At 36.9% G+C, this 27,412-nt stretch overlaps 1 protein-coding gene across 2 annotated transcripts in view; it reads right to left on the bottom strand.

The window, feature by feature from the left end:
* The window catches only part of ARHGAP24 (Rho GTPase activating protein 24), a 509,032-nt gene that overhangs the window by 390,281 nt on the left and 91,339 nt on the right, over window positions 1–27,412 (bottom strand). For both annotated transcript variants that reach the window (XM_081250897.1, XM_081250898.1), the window contains exon 2: window positions 26,471–26,670. In XM_081250897.1, coding sequence (XP_081107023.1) covers window positions 26,471–26,650 — 180 coding nt within the window. In that variant the 5' untranslated portion in view covers window positions 26,651–26,670. The remainder of the gene's footprint in view (window positions 1–26,470; window positions 26,671–27,412) is intronic.

Below are 27,412 nucleotides of genomic sequence, written 5' to 3'. Positions count from 1 at the left end.
TGGACGAATTTTGCAGATTGGGATGAAAAGAAGAGAGCAAAAGCAGAACAAGCCTGTAGTAAAAAGGAAAGTAAGTAGGACAGCAGTGTTTGTCAGCTGAGTCTCTTCTATTTAAACTCACTTTTCTGTGTTGATTGCATAACTCTCTCTCATATGAATGAATTGAAGAATGGATTTTGTGTTCCACCTAGTCCCCCCTTTTTTTTTTAAAACTTTCATTTTATTAATTAATTTATTTATTTTTGGCTGTGTTGGGTCTTCGTTTCTGTGCGAGGGCTTTCTCTAGTTGCGGCAAGCGGGGGCCACTCTTCATTGCAGTGTGCGGGCCTCTCACTATCACGGCCTCTCCTGTTGCAGAGCACAGGCTCCAGACGCGCAGGCTCAGTAGCTGTGACACACGGTCCCAGTTGCTCCATGGCATGTGGGATCCTCCCAGACCAGGGCTCGAACCCATGTCCCCTGCATTGGCAGGCAGACTCTCAACCACTGCGCCACCAGGGAAGCCCCACCTAGTCCCCTTTTTATATCTGTATAATAGCTAAGTAAATTTTAAGTAATGTTTTCACATTGTTTTGTTTTATTTTTAACTTAGGGGATAGAGAAAATATAGGTGACTTTTGTGGGATTACAAAAGACTTGTTTGCCATATATTTTAGAGAGAATAAACCACTATTGAAATCCAATGAGTTATTGGTGTTTTATGCTTGTATTTAGAAGAGATGGAATTTATTTTAGTAAGTATCCTGATGTGGAAAATGAGATTCCTTTCCTTATATATGGATTAGAGGGCCAATTCAATGGCTATTGAATCTAAGGTAAGGTGGCAGATAGATTTCATCTCTCATGATAACTCTGAACAACTTTTTGTGTCTGGCTGGAATGCCATATTAAGAAAGATTTCAATGTATTTGCCAACCTAGTGGGAAAGGAGTGCTGGGATGGAGTAGACAAGTCTGCCTTGGGGAGGGAAAAGAAGAACAGGAACACATCTGACAAAACTTTCCTAAGATTACTGTATGTTAGATTGTATGTTAGGCCAGAGGTTTTCAAACTTATTTTTGCTTCTGCCATGATACAAGTAACTGGCAGTAAAGCTAATAACATGTGTTTGCTGTGTTGGTGGTGGTTAGTTGTTCGTGGTCTAGTAATACAATTAATTAACATATACTGAGTATTTTCTACATGCCAGGTACCAAGCTAGGTACCTTACAGGTAGCAGCTCACAACTGCTATTTAATGCTCACAACAATCCTTTGACATAATTATGTTTATGGCCAATTCTTGGAGCTTTATCTGCAATTCCATTCTTTTCTCTTTCCATGAAGAAATGTCAGAGTGCAAATATTATAGGGATGATCTTGAATGTACTGAAATTTTTTAAAAAGTGATATTTTCTCAAGCTTTAATATTTTGATTAATGACTTGTGACATGCCTCCTAGCTTATTGACACAGTATCATAGTGACACTAAAGTTGAGCTCTAGTTTTACACTTGCCATTATGGTTTTCCAGACTTACTCCCTAATTACAAGCTGAATGTCACAGAAATATGTGTGATTTTGATTAAATTGGAAAGCAGATGAGAATTGGTAGCGGTGTGATTACCAATCCCCCAAAAGTGCTAGCAAATCAGTTACAACTGCAGATAATACAGGTTAGCAGTGCTGCATGGGAAGGGCATTTTAATATATTTTAGTTAACCCTTTCATTTTACAAAAGTGAAAACTAAGACCAATGATTTTTATTTATATTTGATTACTCCTTAACTTTTTCCTACACACATTTCAAAAATTATGGCAAATATATTGAAAAAAGTGAGGGTATTTATGCTAAATTTTAGATATTTACTTAGGTCTACGTTAAAGTGCACTAATAATTTTGATAAAGGTGGTAAGGAGTTTCCAGCAGTAAAACTCGGTCTACTATAAAGTATGTTCTTTTGGAGGGCAACTATGCCAGATAACAGGTACTCAATGAATGTTATTTTAATTCAAGAAAAAAGGCAAGAAGGAAAGAAGAAAGAGCAAGAAAGAAGGAAAGGAGAAAGAAAGGGAGAAAATAAGGAAGTTTTCCCATTCTAAATGAATTAAAATCTCATTTACATTAGTCATTTTCTAAACATTAGCATCTCTGTGCTACTAATTCATTATCTAGCACTCACATATTAAGCACTGCTATCAGAGGGAATTCTCTTTCCCTTCTGAAAAAGGGGATAATCAAAATGAACATGCAAAAAAAAAAAAAAACGTACTATAGTAACTGGTACACAAATATGGCATGGTATGGAAATTTGCAAACCGGCTTTGAAAAATATTAAATCTAACTTCCAGACTTACAATTAAGAGGAAAACATTTGTAAAATGAAAATCACATTCTATATTTTAACTCTTGAATCTAATTTAAAAGCATTCTTTAACATACAGGATTAGTATGCACTGTATATTTCTATCAAAGTATTTTGATGGTGGATGTCTCAAACTAAAAAAGGCACAAAAAACACAACATGTAAAATTTCTCTCAAAATTCACACAGTATACTTTACTTTTGTCATATAGGATGAGGTTCTTTTGTGATAAATTTAACAAAGAAAACCTGTTGAGTTGGCTTCCCTGAAGCAGAGCAGGTCTCCACTCTAAACAACTCGATGTAAAGATATGTCTCTAGCTACATTCAAAGAGGAATTATAAGGCTCAAAATAGTATCAGACATGAGAATAGCTTGATATTGGAAATGAAAGGTGTATACATCTCTAGCTAATGGGCTAGCTAGAGGTGTAGAAGGTGTTAATAAGAACCAGATTCATTATCTAGTAAGGTTTCAGACATGCCTCCAAACTGGTCATTATCATACTTACATGAGAAAAAGAGCTTGTTCAAATATTAAACATGAGAAATAAAAACTTCTTTTCCCTAGTCAAGCTTACTAGTGCTACAATGTCCTGTCCTCTGGTTTTTTTTTTTTTTTTTCGCATCACAAGGTTAAAAGAATTCAAGGAACATTAATAAAAGGTTTATTTTCAAGAGTTGTCAAGATTTCAAGCAAAAAAGTATTAGAAGTCCTCCAGTGCAATCTTCTGTTTTATGTTTGTTTTGTTTTCTTGTTGAGATGAGCAAATGAGTGTCCAGATTCATTAATTGTTCAGGTTTTCAGTGGTAGAGTTAAGAATAAATCCAGCTCCTCTGATCCCTGCTAGACCTCAATACAACTTGTTATCAAACGTAATTCACCCCCACGCAAATGTCCACAGAAGGTTTACTCTGCATGGCTCTAAGGCCCAGTGAAATTTTTTTTTTTTTTTTTTTTTTTTTTTTTTGCAGTACGCGGACCTCTCACTTTTGTGGCCTCTCCCATTGCAGAGTACAGGCTCCGGACACGCAGGCTCAGCGACCATGGCTCAACGGGCCTAGCCGCTCCGCGGCACGTGGGATCTTCCCAGACCGGGGCACGAATCCGTGTCCCCTGCATTGGCAGGCGGACTCTCAACCACTGCACCACCAGGGAAGCCCCCAATGCAATTTCTTTTACAAAGTTGTCTTCCCCTGTAAACTTTACCTCCCAGGTTATTTACCTCTGAGAATATCACCTGATGGCCTTTAGAGAGGAGACAACCTCTCTTGCTTCTCCATTTTAAATCAGCTCAACATTAAATTAGAAACTTTATGGGTCAGAGAGAAAGGCTAAGTATCCAGGGCACAAATACTTCAGCAATCACTGCCTTTATAACTCCCTCCCATGCATCAGTTAGAAACTTTGCCTTGACAATAAAATATAAGGCTAACGTTTCTGTAACCTTAGGGAAAAAATAGAGATTTAGTTTATTTTAAACCCCATTACTGATTTAAAACAATCTCAGGTGTAAGTAAGAGTAGAGTGCCATCACCTTGAAAAATGCGTACTCCTCCATAATGATTTTTTATAACCATATACTTTGCAGAGTTAGATATTCATGTTGAACATGAGTTTATGATACTGATAGGGACAGAGTGAAGGGACAAAGTAAGTGATTAAATAGTTAATCCCACTAGGGAATTGTAAGTAAAGAAAAAAGTATGGGAGACCCCTGTAAGTTAATGAGCACTCAAGGAAGCAGGTTTGCTTAATCACAAAACCAAGCAGGTTTACTTAGCAACAAAACCATGTAACAGAAGCATGAGACATGCCCCAAAACAATAAAACAATGGTAGTACGAGACCTACATCCTGCCCAGTGAACTCAGTAAGTTAATGACTCCTAGGACATGCTCCTCTGTGTACACTAAAAACAGAAATATAAGGAAAAGTTGATGTTATACTGAAATCTGAGATGTTTTAGCATATGCTATTGCCTTTTTGCTCACTTCCATTGCGCCATGACAGTCTTGGCTTGACTATGTAGGGACAAGAAAACTCCCCCACCTGATGTGGAAGAGGAATTGATGATGGAAGTGTGATGTCTACTCAAGAATGAGGAAGAAGGTGGTCTTTTCCCCCTCCCCACTTTTCTTTTGATTATAAAACTGTAGACCACTAAGTTCTTGTGGCGTGGCGCCCTCTTGCCTGCCCACTTCTAAGCTTCACAAGCAACCTATTCTAATAAATCACTTCTTATCTATCACTTTGCCTTTTGCTGAATTCTTTAGGCACTGAGACATAAAGAACGGGAGCTCCTTGGAGCCCCCTGAAATGCATTTCAGCAGTTTTAATACTGCTCAGTCAATAGATGTAAATTGAGTACATGTTGTGTTGCTGGACACTGTATTACATGAGAAAGCCTTTGGACTCAAGAAGTCACATGCAGTTAGGTAGGAAAGTTAAAAGCAATCCTGTATGACAAGTGTTATCATACAGAGATTCACAGAACTCTGTGGCAACTCACAAGTGGAAGCTACTAATTTCTACCCAACCCCCCCAGGCTAGGCAGAGAATGTAGAAGGGAATCATGGAAAGGCAATGACATGGTACATGCTTTTATTGTCTCTTAAGCAAACAAACCAAAGCTATTACACTAAAGGACAGCACAGGGCATTTAGCAAGCAGAAAGCATCATCATTATAGGATAAAAAGCACCAGAGGCCTTTTGTGGAGAGTCCAATCATGTGCATGCAAACCTTCAGTGACTGGATGATGGAGAAGAATGACCCTGCTTGTTGGTTGGGCTGAAACCATTCTCAAGATAAAGGCAGGGATGATCAGAAACCCCTTAACAAAGAGGTCACCAGCACACAGGCTTGTTTTCCCTGTGCATGCTATTGCTTCAGCCCAGAATATCCTTCCCTCCCCTCCTTGCATGACTGAGTCTTCATCATTCTGCAGCATCCCCACCTTCCTCCACTACTGAATCATTATTGTCTGTCTAGGTACATATTCATTTCTTTCATAGCACTTTACTATGTTACTACTATGCGTTACATGGCTGTCTCCCTTATTATAACTTATTATCATTATAAAGTATCAACATAATGTGATCTCCTAGATGATTTTTTTTAAATTAATTATCACTGACTACATGAATTAGGTACTGATTACTCTTGCACAGGGAACATGTGATGTCTCAACTTGCCTACCACTTATCTCCATCCTAATGACTTCGAAACTTTTATTAGACAGTATCATATCTATGACATCACTTGGCCTTCACTTTAAGGGAATGTAGCCTTTTCTGTATGAAATGTACCTCTATCCTTTTGTTGGGTCAATTAAGGATTACTGCTTGAGGCCAATGTGATTATAAATAAAACACTGCTATTGAAAACATGAGACAGCCCTTGATTATATAATAATTACACAGATTTTTTAAATTACTATGAATACTTTTAAAATTCTGATAGAGAATTCATCAACCTTCTGTTCTGAGAAGCAGGCACATCCTGGATTATGACATATTCTCTAGTTTCAGTGCTTACAGCAGAAGACCTAGATTTTGAAACTCTGCTCAAACATGAACTGTGTGAATATAAGCAATTCTCAACTTTATCAAGCATGAGAGTCCCTGGAACCAAACACTGAGAAGACAGAATGGAGGAAGAGAAAAAAAAAAAAAAAAGCAAGACAGAGAGATGCAGAGACACAAAAAGAAACTCAGAGAGATTCAGGGAGTCATAAATTGTTCCTCCAATGAGGTATCAGGATCAAGTCTTTTATATATTGGGCCAAGAACAAACTAGATACAGAGGATAAAGAGATAATTGGCTCTTTTCCCTTCTAGGTATTAGTCCCTGGGGGATGAAAGGGGGGATGGCAATTAATGTCTGCACACACTCCGGATTGGTCTTTTTAACCCATTGCTGTGAACCACCACTAGCACAATGACCAGTGAAAATGCCCTCAACAGGCAACGGTTTTGATAGGCTAGTACATGTTCTCCCCAGTTCCCTGTCACATGCCTAAGAAGTCAGTCTCTGGTACATTTCCTGATTATCTATTTCCATTTTACAGATAGTAATTTAGTATACAGTCATCAGCCCCTGCTATGTATCACTTTTGTCTTGTGTCAGAAACAGAACACATCACATCTGTTGTTGTCCATGAATCCTCTTCATTGTATGAGTTTGTAAAGAAAGCCAGAAATAAAACTCAGGGTTATATCAGGTGGTGTTAATGGATCAGAGTGGTGTAATATAAAACAGCTAGAAGTGGGGACCACCTGCAAATGACTACACAGTTAACAGAGGTTCATTTCATGAATGACTGCAAAAACTGAGTATTAGATGTAGGCAGGTGGGTTTTAGCAGGGTCTGTAACCCATCTTGAATACCTACTCTGAGGATACCTCCCAAACTGCCAAGTATCCTCTACAGAAGGCCAACATCCCCTATCCCAGGACCTCTCAGCAAAAAATGTGAGTTATTAACCTAATTCCTAGAACCTGAGGATGCCTCTAAATTGTCATCATTATTTCAAATGATGGGTTCTTCATCAGGGCTCTATGCAAGCTACACTCTTATTTATCCATTTCTTCTTTTTTACTGTCTTATTTAATGAATGAATCTACTCAAAAACATCTCAGCTCTAGTTTAGACTCAGCTCACCTCCTCAGAACATTCTTTTTTTTCTTCTTGGACTTCTTATATTATTTATTTCACTGTTCTGCTTGATTTTGCCATTTGTTATCTCTGGAACATAGATTACCCTAACCCTAACCCTAACCCTTAAGAAGCTCAGTCTTCCCATAGATAAAAAACTCTGCATATAGTGTTACTCTGAGAATTAGTGAGATAATAATGTAAATAGGATACTGAGCACAGAACATGACACATAACAGTTCACAATAAATGTTTATTCTCTTTCACCTCCCTGGAAAGCTACAGTAGAGTCAGATTACCTGTTAAAATGTATTTTTAATTTTTATTAGTTGGAATTATTTTTAATTGACACTTTAATAAAATATTTGAAATCAAGGAACAGCTTGACTTAGTTACACTCTAACTTAGGAAAGCTTATTACTATATTAGTTTCTGAGAACTCAGCAAAATTGCTAATATAATTCATAAGAGAAAATCTGATTTTTTAAGAGACATCAAAACAAAAGGTTAGAAAGGTATCAACTACATGGAATGCCACAAAATAAAAGCCCTCAGGGATAGCATCATATGAATCCTATTCCCCAGTCTAGAACGCAAGAGGAGAGAAGAGGGCATAAACAAAAATGTAATTTCTATTGAAGTGGCTGACTAGGGAGGTGTAAATTTGGAAAGACAACAAATATAGCTTCTGCCAATAATTATTTCTATGATCAAAACAAGTTATGTGATTCAAAATATTTTAATTAAAATATGTTGAAACTTTCAATTCAGACTATTACCCCTGATCTGTAAGTATTATAAGTTTCTTTCCCTAGTAATACTATGATGTGTTACAAGATTTAAAAATGAATACCTGATATTTAATTGACCCCACTGTAAATGTTTTGAACAGTGACACAAAGAATGTCGCAGTATCTCCCTGGAAAAGGAATTCATTGATAGAATCTCAAACAGTAAACAACAGTCTTATGAATGATTTATGCATGTTTATAAAACCCAGCCAAGTTTTCTATTTCATGAGTTTTGTATCTCATAATTTTGGAAGGAAAGGGCTTCAGAGGGAGCAAAATCATTGTTTGTATCTCTAAAATATTCTTAAGAATTTTTAAAGAGTTAAAGGAGAAACAACATCTTAAATAACCACTGTCTTCTTATCACAATTGCATGTGAAATGATGACGTTTTAAAGAGGAAGTTTTGAAAATAGTAAGTATTTTAGATGAACAATTATGTCACTATCTGTGATAATGAGTAAAACTGCCTTCACCAAAGATTTTTGCTTAAATATTTGAAATGAAAACTAACACAGAAGATTTAGAATATTTATGAAATCTTTGTCTAGTTTGAAAATGGAATGACTGTTCATTTTCCCCCAGTATGGTCAAAAGGTAAAGTGTCCCGTTTTCAAAATATCTGTGGATATTCCATGCACATTTTATAGGCAAATGCAATGATCTGGGAAATAATCAAACGTATTAGTTCACTGGAAGAATTATGAAAGTTTAATTTTTAGAAAGCAGCAGCATTTGTGGGGCTAAGCAAAAGTTCTAGAAACCAGGGATCAAAGAGCAACTCCGAAACCATCAATTACATCACCTCATTTAACAGAGGAAGTACTAAGAGAATTGGTTAACACAAGGTGATATCTTTCATTAATGACAGAATAAAGTCCATAACCCAGGAAAACCCTTGGCTCCTGCACCACCATGTGTACCGTAAAAAACAGAAATTGGCAGGATGTCAATTTTCTCTTTAAAATCTAGAGAAAAAATATAAGGAATAGGTCTAGTCATTAAAAAAAATTAAAACAACGAGGAAAAAGTTCAAAATAGACACAGGAATTTGGCATTGCAAAGCTGTCTGAAAATGTATTAGAGTCTTACTGCTGATGTTTCTGGCTTTCCCTGGAGAAGGTTCTAAATGTTAAATAACACAGTCAAGTTAGGGTTATGTTGGTTTATTCAAATAATCAGTGCCCACTCTAAGAAAGGTCAGGACTATTGCATATTAAACCCACATCTAGGTCAGTGAGCTCACATCTACAGATTCAGTTCTTTATTCTAGTCATCCCTCTGACAATTTTCAAGATTAGCCAAAAGATAGACCAAGTAGAAGATGTGCATCTACTTATCCAAACTAAATTTTTTTAAGTTTAGTGAGGGATAACACATTATTTAACCATATGTGATCCCATACCTAGAAAAATATATTTAAGTAGGAATCCAAGTTTGCAAAGATGAACTGAGGGTTCTGCTAAGACTTTGAATTGATTCTGTTAATCTCTTCTATGACTATGACACAAACAGGAAAAATGAGTGAGAAAAGAAAAAAATAATTTAGCATATTTAAAATATACACAGTACTTACTATATGGTGAATATCTAGCTCATAAATGGAACAGAATATTGTTCCAAGGTAATAATCATGGGAAATCAGACACATGAAGGATTTTGACAATCTCTAGAATTGGTGGTTAATGAGAGAATATTAGTCCCACTTATCTGGGAGAAGAAAGTATGTACATTTGATTCATGAGCTGTAATTGAAAAATGTAATATTATGACACAAGGTTTTATAATAAGGTGTTGAGTAGGAATTATCCTATTGTCCCAAAATGACTTCTAGAATCTAAAACCAGAAATAAAAAGATGTTAAATTTGGAAAGACAACAAATGCCATCAGCTACTCCTTCTTGCTAAGGAAAGAAGTCTGGGGGAAAGCCAAAACCCTCTCTAGTCAAGGGAGAACAAACTCCAGGAGAATTTCTGGCAACTAGAGAGACTGGTAGTTTAATGCTTAGACTGCTCTTCACCTATCCCTGAATAATGGACAAAAGAACTGCAGGGCAGGGAAAATTCTGTGGCAGTGTGGAGGAGCCTAAAATACCACATTTGTCATGGTGACCATGTATGTATTTCCAGGAGCTCAAGTTTAACCAGGGAAGGCGGGTGGCCTTGTAATGACCTCCTAGAAGCAAGAAGCTGTGGGTGTACTGCTCATTTTGAGAGCTGAAGGGTGAACAAAGAGGACAAGATACAGCCCCATCTCCAACATTCGGGTAGTAAGGATGGTCATAAACAGCCACAAGTTAGCCAGAGATACAGGAGCAATCAAGATGGCCCTATAGTCTCCTTACAATAATAGGCTCTTAGGCAGATATGTATTTGTTCTTGCTCTTCTCTTCCCCACTGCCAGTGCAGAGACCTCAAAGAGAAGGAAAGGGTATCCAGTACGTGGGTCTCTCAAACATGCAGACAGACAATCAAACACACAGACACACACAAACACACACACACAGTGCCAAGGCTAGAGGGGAGGAGAAAAAGTGCACCTGAGCCTCCTCCCTTGTGTGTGCCCTGTCAAAGCTGGCAAGCACTGGGATACAGTGTGGAGCAACATAAATGAGATTTAAACCAAGCGTGAGGAGTTTCAGATCTTCAAGATGGCAGAGAAGTAAGATGTGGAGATCACCTTCCTCCCCACAAATACATCTACATGTAGAACAACTCCTACAGAAAACCTACTGAATGCTGGCAGAAAACCTCAGACTTCCCAAAAGGCAGGAAATGCCCCACGTACCTGGGTAGGGCAAAAGAAAAAACAGAGAGGAAAGAATAGGGACAGGACCTGCACCTCTGGGAGGGAGCCGTGAAGAAGGAAAGGTTTCCACACACAAGGAAGCACCTTTACTGGCAGAGATGGGCAGTGGTGGAGGGGAAGCTTCGGAGCCACAGAGGAAAGAGCAGCAACAGGGGTGCAGAGGGCAAAGCGGAGAGATTCCAGCACAGAGGATCAGTGTCGACCAGCACTCACGAGCCTGAGAGGCTTCTCTGCTTACCCACCAGGGCAGGTGGGGGCTTGGAGCAGAGGCTCAGGCTTTGGAGGTCAGATCTCAGGGAGAAGAGAAAAGACCGGGAATGGCTGCATGAACACAGCCTGAAGGGGAATAGTGCACCACAGCGAGCCGGGAAGGCTAGCTCACCCAGTAGGGGCAGACACCAAAAACAACGGGAACTACGAACTTGCAGTCTGCTAAAAGGAGACCCCCAAACACAGTAAGTTAAGAAAAATGAGAAGACAGAGGAAAACACAGCAGATGAAGGAGCAAGGTAAAAACACACCAGACCAAACAAATGAAGAGGAAATAGGCAGTCTACCTGAAAAAGAATTCAGAGAAATGATAGTAAAGATGATACAAAATCTTGGAAATAGAACAGAGAAAATACAAGAAACATTTAACAAGGACTGAGAAGAGCAAACAAAAAATGATGAACAACACAATAAATGAAATTAAAAATTCTCTAGAAGAAATCAATAGCAGAATAACTGAGAAAGAAGGTGGTTAAGGGCCTGGAAGATAAAATAGTGGAAATAACTACTGCAGAGCAGAATAAAGAAAAAAAGAAAGAAAAGAATTGAGGACAGTCTCAGAGACTCCTGGAACAACATTAAACACACCAACATTTGAATTATAGGGCTCCCAGAAGAAGAAGAGAAAAAGAAAGGGACTGAGAAAATATTTGAAGAGATTATAGTTGAAAATGTCTTTAATATGGGAAAGGAAATAGTCAGGTCCAGGAAGTGCAGCGAGTCCCATACAGGATAAATCCAAGGAGAAACATGCCAAAAGACATATTAATCAAAGTATAAAAAATTAAATACAAAGAAAAAATATTAAAAACAGCAAGGGAAAAGCAACAAATAATATACAAGGGAATCCCCATAAGGTTAACAGCTGAACTTTCAGCAGAAACTCTGTAAGACAGAAGGGAGTGGCAAGACATATTTAAAGTGATTAAAGGGAAAAACCTACAACCAAGGTTACTCTACCCAGCAAGGATCTCATTCAGATTCTACAGAGAAATAAAAACCTTTACAGACAAGCAAAAGCTAAGAGAATTCAGCACCACCAAACCAGCTTTACAGCAAATGCTAAAGGAACTTCTCTAGGCAGGAAATGCAAGAGAAGGAAAAGACCTGCAATAACAAGCACAAAACAATTAAGAAAATTGTTAGAGGGAAGTACATATTGATAACTACCTTAAATGTAAATGGATTAAATCCTCCAACCAAAAGACATAGAGTGGCTGAATGAATATGAAAACAAGACCCATATATTTGCTATCTACAAGAGACCAGCTTCAGACCTAGGGCCACATACAGACTGACAGAGGATGGGAAAAGATATTCCATGCAAATGGAAATCAAAAGAAAGCTAGCATAGCAATTCTCATATCAGACAAAATAGACTTTAAAATAAAGACTATTACAAGAGACAAAGAAGGACACTACATAGTGATCAAGAGATCAATGCAGGAAGAAGATATAACAACTGAAAATATTTATGGGGGCTTCCCTGGTGGCGCAGTGGTTGAGAGTCCGCCTGCAGATGCAGGGGACACGGGTTCGTGCTCCGGTCCGGGAGGATCCCACATGCCACGGAGCGGCTAGGCCCGTGAGCCATGGCCGCTGAGCCTGTGCGTCCGGAGCCTGCGCTCCGCAAGGGGAGAGGCCACAACAGTGAGAGGCCCGCATAACGCAAAAAAAAAAAAAAAAAAAAAAATTTATGCATCCAACATTATGCACTTCAATACATAAGGCAAATACTAACATCCATAAAAGGGGAAATCAACAGTAACACAATCACAGTAGGGGAATTTAACACCACACTTTCACCAATGGACAGATCATCCAAAATGAAAACAAATAAGGAAACACGAGCTTTAAATGATACATTAAACAAGATGGACTTAATCGATATTTATAGGACATTCCATCCAAAAACAACAGAATACAGTTTCTTCTCAAGTGCTCATAGAACATTCTCCAGGATAGATCATACCTTGGGTCACAGATCAAGCCTTGGTAAATTTAAGAAAATTGTAATTGTATCAAGTATCTTTTCTGACCACAACGCTTTGAGTCTAGATATCAACTACAGGAAAAAATCTGTAAAAAATACAAACACATGGAGGCTAAACAATACACTACTAAATAACCAAGAGATCACTGAAGAAATCAAAGAGGAAATCAAAAAAATGCCTAGAAACAAATGACAATGGAGACACGACGATGCAAAACCTATGGGATGCAGCAAAAGCATTTCTAAGAGGGAAGTTTATAGCAATACAATCCTACCTCAAGAAACAAGATACATCTCAAATAAACAGCCTAACCTTACACTTAAAGCAATTAGAGAAAGAAGAACAAAAACACACCAAAGTTAGCAGAAGGAAAGAAATCATAAAGATCAGGTCAGAAATAAATGAAAAAGAAATGAAGGAAACAATAGCAAATATCAATAAAACTAAAAGCTGGTTCTTTCAGAAGCTAAACAAAATTCATTAACCATTAGCCAGACTCATCAAGAAAAAAAGGGAGAAGACTCAAATCAATAGAATTAGAAATGAAAAAGGAGAAGTAACAGCTGACACTGCAGAAATACAAAGGGTCATGAGCGATTACTATAAGCAACTATATGCCAATAAAATGGACAACTTGGAAGAAATGGAAAAATTCTTAGAAAAACACAACCTTCTGAAACTGAACCAGGAAGAAATAGGAAACCTGAGCAGACCAATCACAAGCAGTGAAATTGAAACTGTGATTAAAAACCTTCCAACAAACAAAAGCCCAGGACCAGAAGGCTTCACAGCCAAATTGTTTTAAACATTTAGAGAAGAGCTAACACCTATCCTTCTCAAACTCATCCAAAATATAACAGAGGGAGGAAGACTCACAAACTCATTCTACGAGGCCACCATTACCCTGATACCAAAACCAGACAAAGATGACACAAAGAAAGAAAACAACAGGCCAATATCACTGATGAACATAGATGCAAAAATCTGCAACAAAATACTAGCAAACAGAATCCAAGAGCACATTAAAAGGATAATTCACCATGATCAAGTGGGGTTTATCCCAGGAATGCAAGGATTCTTCATTATATGCAAATCAATCAATGTGATACACCATATTAACAAACTGAAGGAGAAAAAACATATGATAATCTCAATAGAGACAGAGAAAGCTTTTGACAAAATTCAACACCCATTTATGACAAAACCCTCCAGAAATAAGACATAGAGGGAACTTACCTCAACATAATAAGGGCCGTACATGACAAACCCAAAGCCAGCATCATTCTCAATGGTGAAAAATTGAAACCGTTTCCACTAAGATCAGTAACAAGACAAGGTTGCCCACTCTCACCACTATTATTTAACATAGTTTTGGAAGTTTTAGCCACAGAAATCAGAGAAGAAAAAGAAATAAAAGGAATCCAAATCAGAAAAGAAGAAGTAAAGCTGTCATTGTTTGCAAATGACATGATACTATACATAGAGAATCCTAAAGATGCTACCAGAAAGCTACTAGAGTTAATCAATGAATTTGGTAAAGTATCAGGATACAAAATTAATGCACAGAAATCTCTTGCATTCCTATATACTAATGATGAAAAATCTGAAAATGAAATTAAGAAAACTCTTCCATTTACCATTGCAACAAGAAGAATAAAATATCTAGGAATAAACCTACTTAAGGAAGCAAAAATCTGTATGCAGAAAGCTAGAAGATACTGATGAAAGAAATGAAAGATGACACAAGCAGATGGAGAGATATACCATGTTCTTGGATTAGAAGAATCAACATTGTGAAAATAACTATACTACCCAAAGGAATCAATTCAATGCAATCCCTATTAAACTGTCAATGGCATTTTTCACAGAACTAGAACAAAAAAATTCACAATTTGTATGGAAACACCAAAGACCCCAAATAGCCAAAGCAATCTTGAGAAAGCAAAATGGAGCTGGAGGAATCAGGCTCCCTGACTTCAGAGTATACTACAAAGCCACAGTAATCAAGACAGTATGGTACTGGCACAAAAACAGAAATATACATCAATGGAACAGGATAAAAAGCCCAGAGGTAAACCCATGCACATATAATCAGCTTATCTTTGATAGAGGAGGCAAGAATATATAATGGAGAAAAGACAGCCTCTTCAATAAGTTATGCTGGGAAAACTGGACAGCTACATTTAAAAGAATGAAATTAGAACTCTTTCTAACACCATACACAAAAATAAATTCAAAATGGATTAAAGACCTAAATGTAAGGCCAGACACTATCAAACTCTTAGAGGAAAACACAGGCAGAACATCTATGACATAAATTACAGCAAGATCCTTTCTGACCCACCTCCTAGATAAATGGAAATAAAAACAAAAATAAACAAATGGGACCGAATGAAACTTAAAAGCTTTTGCACAACAAAGGAAACCATAAACAAGATGAAAAGACAACCCTCAGAATGGGAGAAAATTCTTGCAAATTAAGCAACTGACAAAGGATTAATCTCCAAAATTTACAAGCAGCTCATGCAGCTCAATATCAAAAAACAAACAGCCCAATCCAAAAATAGGCAGAAGGCCTAAATAGACATTTCTCCACAGAAGATATACAGACTGCCAACAAACACATGAAAGAATGCTCAACATCATTAATCATTAGAGAAATGCAAATCAAAACTACAATGAGGTATCACCTCACACCAGTCAGAATGGCCATAATCAAAAAATCCTCAAACAATAAATGCTGGAGAGGGTGTGGAGAAAAGGGAAGCGTCTTGCACTGTTGGTGGGAATGTAAATTGATACAGCCACTATGGAGAACAGTATGGAGCTTCCTTACAAAACTGAAAATAGAACTACCATATGACTCAGCAATCCCACTACTGGGCATATACCCTGAGAAAACCATAACTCAAAAAGAGTCATGTACCACAATATTCATTGCAGCTCTATTTACAGTAGCCAGGACATGGAAGCAACCTAAGTGTCCATCAACAGATGAATGGATAAAGAAGATGAGGCACATATATACAATGAAATATTACTCAGCATTAAAAAGAAATGAAAATGAGGTGTTTGTAGTGAGGTGGATGGATCTAGAGTCTGTCATACAGAGTGAAGTAAGTCAGAAAGGATAAAACAAATACCGTATGCTAACACATACATATGGAATCTAAAAAAGTAAAAATAAATAAATAAATAAAGTTTCTGACGAACCTAGGGACAGGACAGGAATACAGATGCAGACATAGAGAATGGACTTGAGGACATGAGGAGGGGGAATGGTAAACTGCGACGAAGTGAGAGGGTGGCATGGACATATATACACTACGAAATATGAAATATATAGCTAGTTGGAAGCAGCTGCATAGCACAGGGAGATCAGCTCAGTGCTTTTTGACCACCTAGAGGCGTGGGATAGGGAGGATGGGTGGGAGACTCAAGAGGGAGGAGACATAGGGATATATGTATTTGTAGAGCTGATTCACTTTGTTATAAAGCAGAAACTAGCACACCATTGTAAAGCAATTATGCCCCAATAAAGGTGTTTAAAAAAATGAATAAATAAACCAGCGTGAGGCTTGAGTGTTAAATCAGATTGGAATTTAATAATTAAAAATGGCTGGCATATTTCCTCAAAAGGTTAAACATAGAGTTGCTGTATATCCCATCAATTCCACTTCTATGTATATAACCAAGAGAAATGGAAACATATGTCTATACAAAAACTTGTACTCAAATGCTCATAGCAGCATTATTCATAATAGCCCCAGAGTGGGAAACAACCGAAATATTTGTCAGCTAGAGAATGGATATATATAAAATGTGGCATATCGAGACAAGTGAATATTATTAGGCCATATAAGGAAATAAACTACTAATACATGCTACAATATGGATGAACCCTGAAAATATGCTAAGGGAAAGAAGCCAAAATTTGGAAAGTAAGATTAACAATTCATGTATCTAGGGTTGCTTCCTTTTACACAACAAGCGATCAAAACATTTTGTAAATTATAATTTATGTAGTTTACAATTGATAAACAGTTGCTGAGTGAACGAACATATGGTAATAACACTAGAAAACAGAGAGCATCTGGATTCATGCAGGATAAAGCTAAAGAAGAATGGCCAGAAAGATTGAATGCTCAAAAGAAACCTGAAAGTAAATGAATAGCAAATAGCTGTGAAATACTTCATACACCAGGGGAAGAAAATGTAGCCATTTAAAATATATTACTCTAAGCACTAAAAATATAAATATTCAAATTATATTTTCAATCATTAAATTTTTTTCCCTACATTCTCTTCTCCACTAGTTGGGATAATGGAAACAGACCTAAACTTATGTTAATGAGATAGCATATGAATTATCTGGTTCTGTCTATTGAATTGCATCACAAATACAAAAGCCTTCAGTCAATATGAGTAAATGTTAGAAGCAGAACTCAAGGGATTCATCTCCAGTAGATCTGTCTCCAAATTGTTGTTGAGGAAAAAGTGCTGTGTGTGAGATGAGAAAACTAGGGCTGCCTCTCTGGGATGGTCCAGAAATAATCCTTCAAGACTCCTTGGATGTCCTCATAATCATTTTGATAAGCTCTGAAGGGGCCCCAAAAGTAATTTAAACAAAGAGAAAAGATATACTGCAAAGGTTAGCTTTTTTTTTTTTTTTTTTTTTTTTTTTTTTTTGAGGATCTTTCCATTTGAGTTCACTGTATTGGCAGCATAGATCACAAGTGAAAACAAATTATCTTCTGCTCTGAAGTTAGCATTACTTACATGGGCTGATCAACTACCATTCCCTTTGTTACACAATTAATAATGTATATATTATAGATTCTGATTTCTAAACTGCTGTGTCAGGGTATCCTGATGGTAAAAGATGGTAAAAATGTTGACGATGATGATGATGATGATGATGATCGTAGTGGTGGTGGTGGTAACAATAGTCAATATTTACTGAGTGCTTAATATGTGGCCACATATTGTAAAAGTATTCTAGAAACATCATTTCATGTATGCTAACAACTACTTATTAGATAAGTATTATTATTACTCACATTTTACATATGTGTAAGTAACTCAAGTAAACAACAAGTAACTCATCCAAAGCCTATCGCTTGTGATCGAGTCTAGGCTAAACACAGGGAGTCTGATCCTAGAACCTGTATACAGAACAACTGGGCTGGGACTTCCCTGGTGGCACAGTGACTAAGAATCCGCCTGCCAATGCAGGGGACACAGGTTCAATCCCTGGTCCGGGAAGATCCCACATGCCGCGGAGCAACTAAGCCCGGTGCCACAACTACTGAAGCCCGCTCACATAGAGCACATGCTCGGCAACAAGAGAAGCCACCACAATGAGATGTCTGCGCACCATAAGGAAAAGTAGCCCCCGCTCACCACAGCTAGAGAGAGCTGGGGCACAGCAACGAAGACCCAGTGCAGCCAAAAAAATAACCAAACAAAAAAAAACTGGGTTCAACTCCTTTCCAGAGAAATGACCACGCCGGACAGAGTCAACTCTAGAGGAAATTATGATGATGAAATATTCTCTCACACTGATCCCTATGACCACCATGCCCATCCATCAGTTTCCCTTCATCCAAGACATACTTTGCTGCTCTTCCATACCAAGTACCCTCTTCAGCAGCAACAGATTTTCTCAGCTCTTCCTCCTACAGTCAAAAGTGACTGATTACCATGATTCATGGTAAGGTAATAATGGATGACAGAAGACCAAGTGTTTGTGGCATAGTTGCCTTTCAAAAATTTTTCCAGAAATTATTGCACAATACAAAATAATGAACAATAGGAACACCATACAGAGTTTCAGAACTGTCAGAGGAGGCCTTTTTGGATAGGTGAGCATTTTGGATTCCTTCACAGTGAGCTATACATAGAATAAGCCCTATTTTCACTGTTTAGCTCTAAATCCAGTAAACCAAGAAAAATAGGCACATAAAAGCAAGAGAAGAATCACTGCTTGTCTTCTTTCTTAGGTGCTGAAATACTCAGCCATTATCACTTCTCCAACAATCTACCGAAGGACCATGACCTACACCTTTAATTCTGCCACATATATCAACCCAACTGCTTGTAATAAAGTTATGTTCTCCTTCAATTCTCGGGTTAAATATATATTATTTTGAAAAGCTCTCCCTGAACCTTGAAGTGGTTATAGGTGCCCCTCCCGTGGCTTCCTAATGGTTCTCTATAATTTCCTTATTTAAATACTCATTACACTATACGGTAACTGCAATTGTCTATAACACCCACTGGAATTGAGCACCACCTTCATGGATATTTAGCATTATTTGCCTCTGTGGCAGAGACTGTTAACTCTTTTTTCATACCCACATTCTTCTCTGCTCCCAGGATAAATCTAGGCTGCATGTCCAGCCTCCTGTGCAGTTAGGGATGATCATGTGACTCAGTTCTATCTAACAGAATGTGAATAGAAGTGATAAGAGCCACTATTAGTCCACCTAATCCTTCTATGCAGTACTCTATTTTATACTGCCTTCTAGGTGACTGGGAAGGAAATGACCCCATGATGAATTTTGAAGCCAAAAGTTAAAATGGCAAAATCACTGGCAGCTTAAGTTTCTAAATAGTTTTTTGAAGCAGACCTCCTCACTTACCTAGAATCACTTTAGACTTTCACCTGAGAAAGAAATCAGCTTCTTCCTTTTAAATCTTTTTTTTTTTTTTTTTTTGCATGGGGGGGGTCTATCTTTTTATACCATCAGTTATAGCATCTTTTTGTTTCTTAGAATCTAGCATAATAACTACAGGTACACTTGAAATCTATAAATACGTGCTAAAAATGAAATGAATGAATGATTAGGGTGAACATCTCAAGAAATAAACTATTTTTGTCAAACTAACATTATAAAAATAACTAACATTTATTTTATGCTTACTATATGCTACTGCTTTCTAAGATTCTTTCCATAAATTATCTCCTTTAAACCTCTTAACAATGTTATGAGGTAGGTGCTACTATTATCCCATTGCATAGATTAATAAATTGAAGCTTAAACCGGCTTAATCACTACCTAGTATATCATAGTTATTTGGTAGATGAACCAAGATTCAACACAAATAATGTAACTCAAAAGCCTATGTTTTTAACCACACTGAAATAAATAAATGCCATGCCTAGGTGACTTCCATAAGCAATAAAAAATTATTCAACAAATAGCAGAATTAAATATTTTATATTAATAACACTATCTTTTGATATAATTTCTAGGAAAGAGCTAAGAGTTCCTAAAAATTTATGATGACACACAATACCTTCTTATGTGTCTTTTTAAATGCCAAAAGACTTAGATTCTACATGGAAAGTCAGTTATAGATTTGAAGCTGAAATTCAAGTTTCAAATTTTCTAGTATTATTATTATTTTTTGGCTGTGCTGTGTGACATGCGGGATCCCTGACCAAGGATCGAACCCTTGCCCGCTGCATTGGGAGCACAGAATCTTAACCACTGGACCACCAGGGAAGTCTCTCCAGTATTATTTTAAACATACAATCAGGGTTTTGGCTGCTTCTGGCTCATATACTTTATATTTTTTAATATTTATTTATTTAATTTTGCTGCGCTGGGTCTTACTTGTGGCACACGGAATCTTCATCGCAGCATGAGGGATCCTTAGTTGCAGCGTGAGGGATCTTTTTTAGTTGTAGCATGTGTACTTCTTAGTTGCGGCATGTGCACTTCTCAGTTGTGGCATGTGAACTCTTAGTTGCGGCATGCATGTGGGATCTAGTTCCCCAAACAGGGATCGAACCCGGACCACTTGCATTGGGAGTGTGGAGTCTTACCCACTGGACCATCAGGGAAGTCCCCTGGCTCATATACTTTAACAGAGAACAGCAATTGTCTTAGAGATCTCTAGATTTCATTAACTCACAAGTTTCATTAAATATATAAAATTAGAGCTTACTCTTAAATCGGTAATCAATTTTTGCACATTTAGAGGTCAGACCTCAGGTTATAATTCACTGAAAATCACTTTGTTCTCTAAGTTAAGAAAATCCATTGTGATCTAATACAGTGTCATCTTCATCATGTCCAGAAAAACCCTCCCTACACAAGTGGATCAATATCTGTTGTAGAAAGTCTAGACTAGATTAATTGGGTTAGTGCCTGTTTGGATTTTAGTCATTTTATCAGGAGTGCCAGACTGGCTTCTAAAAATCAATGCTTTCCAGTGTCAAGTTCTAGTACCCAGGGTATATCAGAGACATTCACTAGTATGGCCAAACTTGAGACTTGGTTATTATTTAAGTAATAATATACTTCAGGATAGAAGTAAAACAAATGGTTCCAAAAAAGTACTAGGAATTTATCACTAAATTCATTTAACAAAATCTATATAACTGTCTTATTTTTAGGATAGCTATAATAAGCATATTTTATCTATAAGTCAGCTGCTTACTCCATGTTATAATATCTGTAACTAAAGCCATAGTCATTTGTCATGATTATTAATGAAAAATAGGCAAACAATATTGTCACAAACTTAGTTTAAATCTGCTTTAAAACATTTTTCATAGCTACCCAAAAGTCTTAGGGGTATGCAGGGTAGATGGAAGACTTTTTAAAAAATAAATTCTTCTGTACAGTATAATTTTAAACATTTTTCTGTGTGTAAATAGAACTTTATTTTAAAGATTAAAATAGAAAAAATATTAAACAAAAATTGAAAAAATACAGTACTATAGGATGTTTACAATAGTGTTTTATGAGTAACAGAAATAAAGGATGCATTAGTGTATGTTCAAAATTGGCTACATACATCACTTTTCTGTGTTTGTTTTTTCAGAAACAACGAAAATCAACTTTATTTTAAAATCTGTTCTAAATAAACTCTGTATCCAGGTAATTGCAAACACTGTAGAAAATGGTTTCTGGAGAGAGTTTCAGCCTAGATGAACTAAAGTTTCATTTTTAAAAGTATAGGATACTAAAGATTTTAGTTTGATGTATATTAAATATAAAGCAGTTATATTTTGAGATAGACCTCCAATATATTGCCAGGAGAACCCTGGCTACAGGCTGGAAAATCTTGTTTACAAACCAAGTACTGTCCCCAGAGAAAGGAGAACCTAGAGGTGCTTTTGCCTTTTGCTAAAGAAGAAAATACAAGTGTCAGTTTAGAGACTAAGTTCCCAAACTTGCACAGGTTGTGGAATATTTGGGAAGCAAGGTGAAATTTGAATAAGAAAATGAAACATCAATATTAGGTTCAAATAATTAAGTGTAAAATGCACTAAATCACATATATTAGGTTCTAGTAGACATGAAGATAGACAGTACAGATGGAAGAAAACCTTAACTGAGAAAATTATATTTATTAACATAGGTTTTCAACATATTAGGTATTATGGATTGAATTGGCCCCCCCCCCCAATTCACATTAAAGACCTAACCCCCCCTGTGACTGTATTTGGGGACTTTAAGGTTAAATGATGCCATAATGATGGGGCTATCTGATAGGACTCATGTCCTTTTAAGAGGAAGAGACACCAGGGCTCTCTCACTCTCCTGTGTACAAAGCAAAGGCCATGTGAGGACACAGAGGGAAGGCAGTTGTCTACAAGCCAGGAAGAGAGGCTTCACCTGAAACCAACCCTGGAAGCATCTTGATCTTGGACTTCCATCCTCTAGAACTCTGAGAAAATTAATTTCTGTTGTTTAAGCGCCCCTGTCTATGTTATTCTATTACGGCAGCCAGAGGAGACATCAGGAAACAGCCACCATTATTCCTTTCTAACAGGGTAGTGTGGTTTTGCATCTTGAGTAGCTCAGGTGTTCTGGAAAGAGCTTTCCATTACCTACCTGAGAATCTAGCCTCTTTGTGTGACATACACATCCATTTTTGCTGTGGTCCCACCAATCTAATCTCTCTAAGCCCATTTCTTGTCATTTTGCTGCCCTCACTATATGCAGCTATTTATAGATATCTATTCTACAACTCCATATGTTTCCTCTGCTCTGAATTCCTTCCCCCAGTTTATGTACCTGGAAAACTCCCACCAACCTTCAGCACCCCAGGTAAGGGTCACCTCTTGCTTTGCACAACCTCCCCCAACTCCTCTAGCCAGTCACCACTCACTCCCTGGCACTAATTGTATCTGTGTTTTCTGAGCACTCAGTGCTTACATGGTAGCCTATCACAATTATAATTATGTTTACATGTTTCTCCCAACAGATGTGCAGTTTTTAATAACAAGGATAATGATGGAGTTTGACTCTCTTTATTGAGTTGAGAAACTCAGAGAAAGTTTCACTAAAATAAATTGAGAGCCTCTTTCTAGGACAGGAGGGACACACATTTCAAGGGTTTTAATACTTTCATTTTAGAAATACTATTAAGAGAGAGGAAACCCAATCCAGGTTAAGTTTATTGAACATTTTCAGCTGGTTAGGAATGCTTAGAAGAGTGAAGTTTTTTTTTTTTTTCCTTTCATTAGTGATGTTTCCTCCAGTATTATTGAAATAACCCTCATCAAAATATATGAAGGTCAAGGACATTCTTATGCTTGTAAGTGCCAATACTGAAAACACTACTTCTGACTGGAAGTAAATCTAAAAAAAAAAAGTTGAGGATTTGTGAGCAGGCAAAAGCCTAAACTGAAGGAACACTGGATTAGGAGCAAGGAAATCTGATTTTTCAGTTCATCATCTGCTATTCATTAACAGTAGCCCTTGGTTGATACACACACACACACACACACACACACACACGTACCCTTTATCAATAAAATGAGGGGTTTTATAACAAATAAATTTTTTCCCGTTTTAACATTTTTCAGGATGTTCAATTGTTCTTCATTGAATTCTTAGGGTTATTCTATAATATATCACTACAGGATTTATTTAATGTGATTTAAACTTCATTATTTTAAATACAGGTTATGATTTTGATACATGAAGCTGAGGATAGTCAGTACTACTGACAGCACATGGTCCTGGCCCAACCCTGCTTGGCTAGAGATATATTTTACTGAATCACTCACCAACTCGTCCAAAAATGTGCTGCAGCACTTACAATGTGTCAGGCATCTATGCTCACTTAGAGAACTCACTTTAAGGTAAGAAATTAATCCATTCATGGGCAAATACATGGTCCTTTCAAATTCCAAAGTGTCCTCTGATATAGGAATTGCTGGGTTTTCATCTGATTCTGTGCTCACATGTCTAAACATCAGTGTAAAAGATTAAAATTTAAAAGTACTATGTCAAAATTCCTGGTGCTTCTACTGTCATAAAAGATGATCCAAAAAAAGAATAATAATTCAAAGTTCTTCACCCCAAACTATTACTGCTTTATTAACAGCAAATCTTTAACAAGTAATAAGTAGAAGAAAAATTAAGAAACCTTTTTTGGAGGTGGGGGGAATGATTGTAATCTATGTTTGGTTTGTATAAGAATTAGTATTTTCTTGTCAATATAACTATTTTGTTAATTTCAGTCATTATAAGTCTACAAATACTAGTAACATACTAATATCAAAATATTACTTATCTTAGAAATATTATGAATGAAAGTAATTTTCACTTTGAGGCAGAGTTTTATTTGAATTATTCAGAAGTTTTTGCACTTCTTATTTATATTTCCAACTTTCTGTCAAAATAACTACACTGCACTGAATACTATTTGTGACTGTAGATCTTCTAAGAAATTCCACAGAGGACAGTGGCTAAGGCAATTTGATAATACTCTCTGACATCTGCAATTTCTCAAATTTTAGAAATATTGAGCTCGAGCTTGACCCATTGTATTCTATCTTCATTACTAGAAGGTATGCTGAGCTCACCAAAGAGTCAAAACGTTTGTTCAGTTTCCTTTCAATTCTCTAGCCACTCAGCCCCTGAAACCTCTGTTTGCTCCCCTAATCCCTTGTTTAGGTTCTAGATGAGACCTAATTAATCATTTGATTTGTACCCATTCTGTTTAACAACCCAGTCCACCCAAATCATGCCAGAACAAGAGTTCATAGGATAAAATATTGAATATTACTCATACTTCTGTTTTATTGAACACGGTCCTCCATATCACAGTTTCCATACTGGATCCCCCATGTTCTACATTTTTTCACATTAACCTCAGTTTGGTAAAAATGATTTTATGTTCAGGATAATACCTTACTGTATTACATAGTTTAAAACAAGGTATAAGAAAAGAACCTTAGAGTAAGGGTTAAGAAACAAAAGAGTTTACTCCTTTGCCTCTGCTTCATGTCACTAAGACACAATTTCTTCATCTATAATGATATCCCCCATATTCCTCACTGGTTTGCTGTGATGAAAACAATAGCAGGTATGGAAATGCACTGTAACTCTCATGATATCAATATGAGATACTTTCATTGATCTATTTATGAGATCTTTGGCTGAGGCTATATGAACTTGGACCTAACTAGAGGCAAAATATGGCAGCACTGTCTAACTTTGGGTAATATGCATTACACCTAAACATTGATTTTGTCATACTTAAGTGAGGATAATCCTACCTCACAGGATTATTGTAAGCATTTCATAAGATAATGTATATATACAAATTCTTAGTCTAATGCTTGGCCCTGGTAAAAGTATGCTAAAAAAATGGCAATTTCAAAAAATGAGTAGAGTTTGTAATTTCATTGCTATCTTTATGTAATTTGATTATACTAATGAGAACTTTGTTAAATTATAATGTCTGAGGAATTTAAAATACTAAAGCAGAGCCTTGATCCAAATTCCTAATTCAATTCTTACATTTTAATACAAGAAAAATAGCCTTAAGAACATACTGTTAGGGATGTTTATGTAAACTGATCTAAAACATTTTTTCTCTTATTTATATATTTTATAGATGTAGATGAAGGAAGAACACAGAAGTGATACCTCAGTTCCTATCTCCTTTCATTAATTGATAAGCAATGATCACAGCTAAGAAAGCTTGTTTTACCTACAGGGAATGATGGAGATTTTTCCTTTCTCTAATTACAACCCAGAGATTTGTGGCTGAGAAAATAAGTAAACAAGAAAATAAAAAAACAGTAAGAAACCACAAAGAAACATAGAAAGTATTCCCAGGGGACCATACTGTGTATGCTGGTTGGATGTATCAACATTGTCTGGTTTAGCACTACATCCATATTTTATGTGAGTTAGAGTGGAGGGAAGCCCCCAGAGAGTTGAATCTGAAGGCGTCTTAGAAATGACTTAAAATTGCATTTACAGTTTTCTTTCAAATCTTTCAACTTACTTCTGAGAAAAGGAAAGATGTTTTGGCTATAGAATATATCTTCTAGCAGATGTCCATTAACATTTCCATGTGAAGTAAGTTTGCCTGAGGGACTCAGACACTCTGTTACAGCTTCGTAAAAGTCAAAATTAATATTCGACAAGTGTAATTTGTCTCGGCCTCAATTAGCAAATTCATCCTCTTGAACCAAAGTAAACAATGAGAAAGAGTGTGAAAGAGGCCAACGAAATAAAGGAGACCAGGGAGATTGGGTTGACCTCAGTCTCCATCAGTTTCTAGCAAACCCCTCTACTTCTTAGACTACTAAGCACCACAATGCTTTAATTTTCTCCTACTTACCAAGGGCTTGGTTTCATCTTCGTCTTTGAAATAATAGAGTTGATCTCCTTTGAGCACAAACCAACGGGTATGCCAAGTCTTGACAAAGCCTCCCTGCTTCCTCAGCCACCCACACTTCATGGCATTGTTCCGCCCTTGGCCTTGTTGGGGGTTCTCCATGGAGTCATTGCTCTCCTCCATTACCAAGCTGATGGACTTTCCTATTTAGCAAACAGACAACAAAAAAAATAAGGTGTTCTGATATATTCAATTCCCTCTTAAATTACCCCTGTCCCTTAAAAAAAAAAAAAAAGCTGGAGGTAGAGTGAAAAATGTAAATTAACTCACATACTAAATTTCTAGAAGCAAACCACAAACCTGACAACAATATTCCTGGAGAAAACTTGGACAGAGTCCCTTGCGTCTTCCCACTCAGCTGTGAGATAATATCCCTTTTTTCCTAAGTAGAATTAAAGAATGGGAAAGTTCTAGACATAATGGGTTAAGAAGTAATTTGGGGAAGGCAGCTATGCTCACCACTACACCACCAACGCAAGAGGCAATTTCTGAAGACAAACTAAAACCACCAACAAAAACATAACTCTCATGAAAATGGGCCTCTGTGTCTGGTGTTCACTGATTGGAACCTGCTTGTGCAGGCCTGTGATTATTTGAGCAAACTTAGCCTGACACATGTTACAGTTTAAAGGGACTATTTTAAAAACCTCAGTGGAAGACATTTGTTTTACATATGTAAAAATTTTTCAAGATGTCTCTTCTCCCCTTTCCCCCAAAGTATCCCCTTGAGAGTTTCTTTGGCTGGTTAAGAATTAGTGCAGCTGAAAAAGCTTAAGAAAAGAACAAAAAACAAAATGAAAAAAAGTCCTGCTTGGCCAGTGCGTCTGTTTCACACTTCAGGAGTAAGTGGTGTGTTCCAGTCAACTGCATGATGAAGAAAATTTC

The sequence above is a fragment of the Mesoplodon bidens genome (genome assembly GCF_964165515.1).
Source record: "Mesoplodon bidens genome assembly, chromosome: 1".
Classification (NCBI taxonomy): domain Eukaryota; kingdom Metazoa; phylum Chordata; class Mammalia; order Artiodactyla; family Ziphiidae; genus Mesoplodon; species Mesoplodon bidens.
The sequence above is the reverse complement of the archived record's forward strand: the minus strand, read 5'-3'. Positions and strand labels throughout refer to the sequence as shown.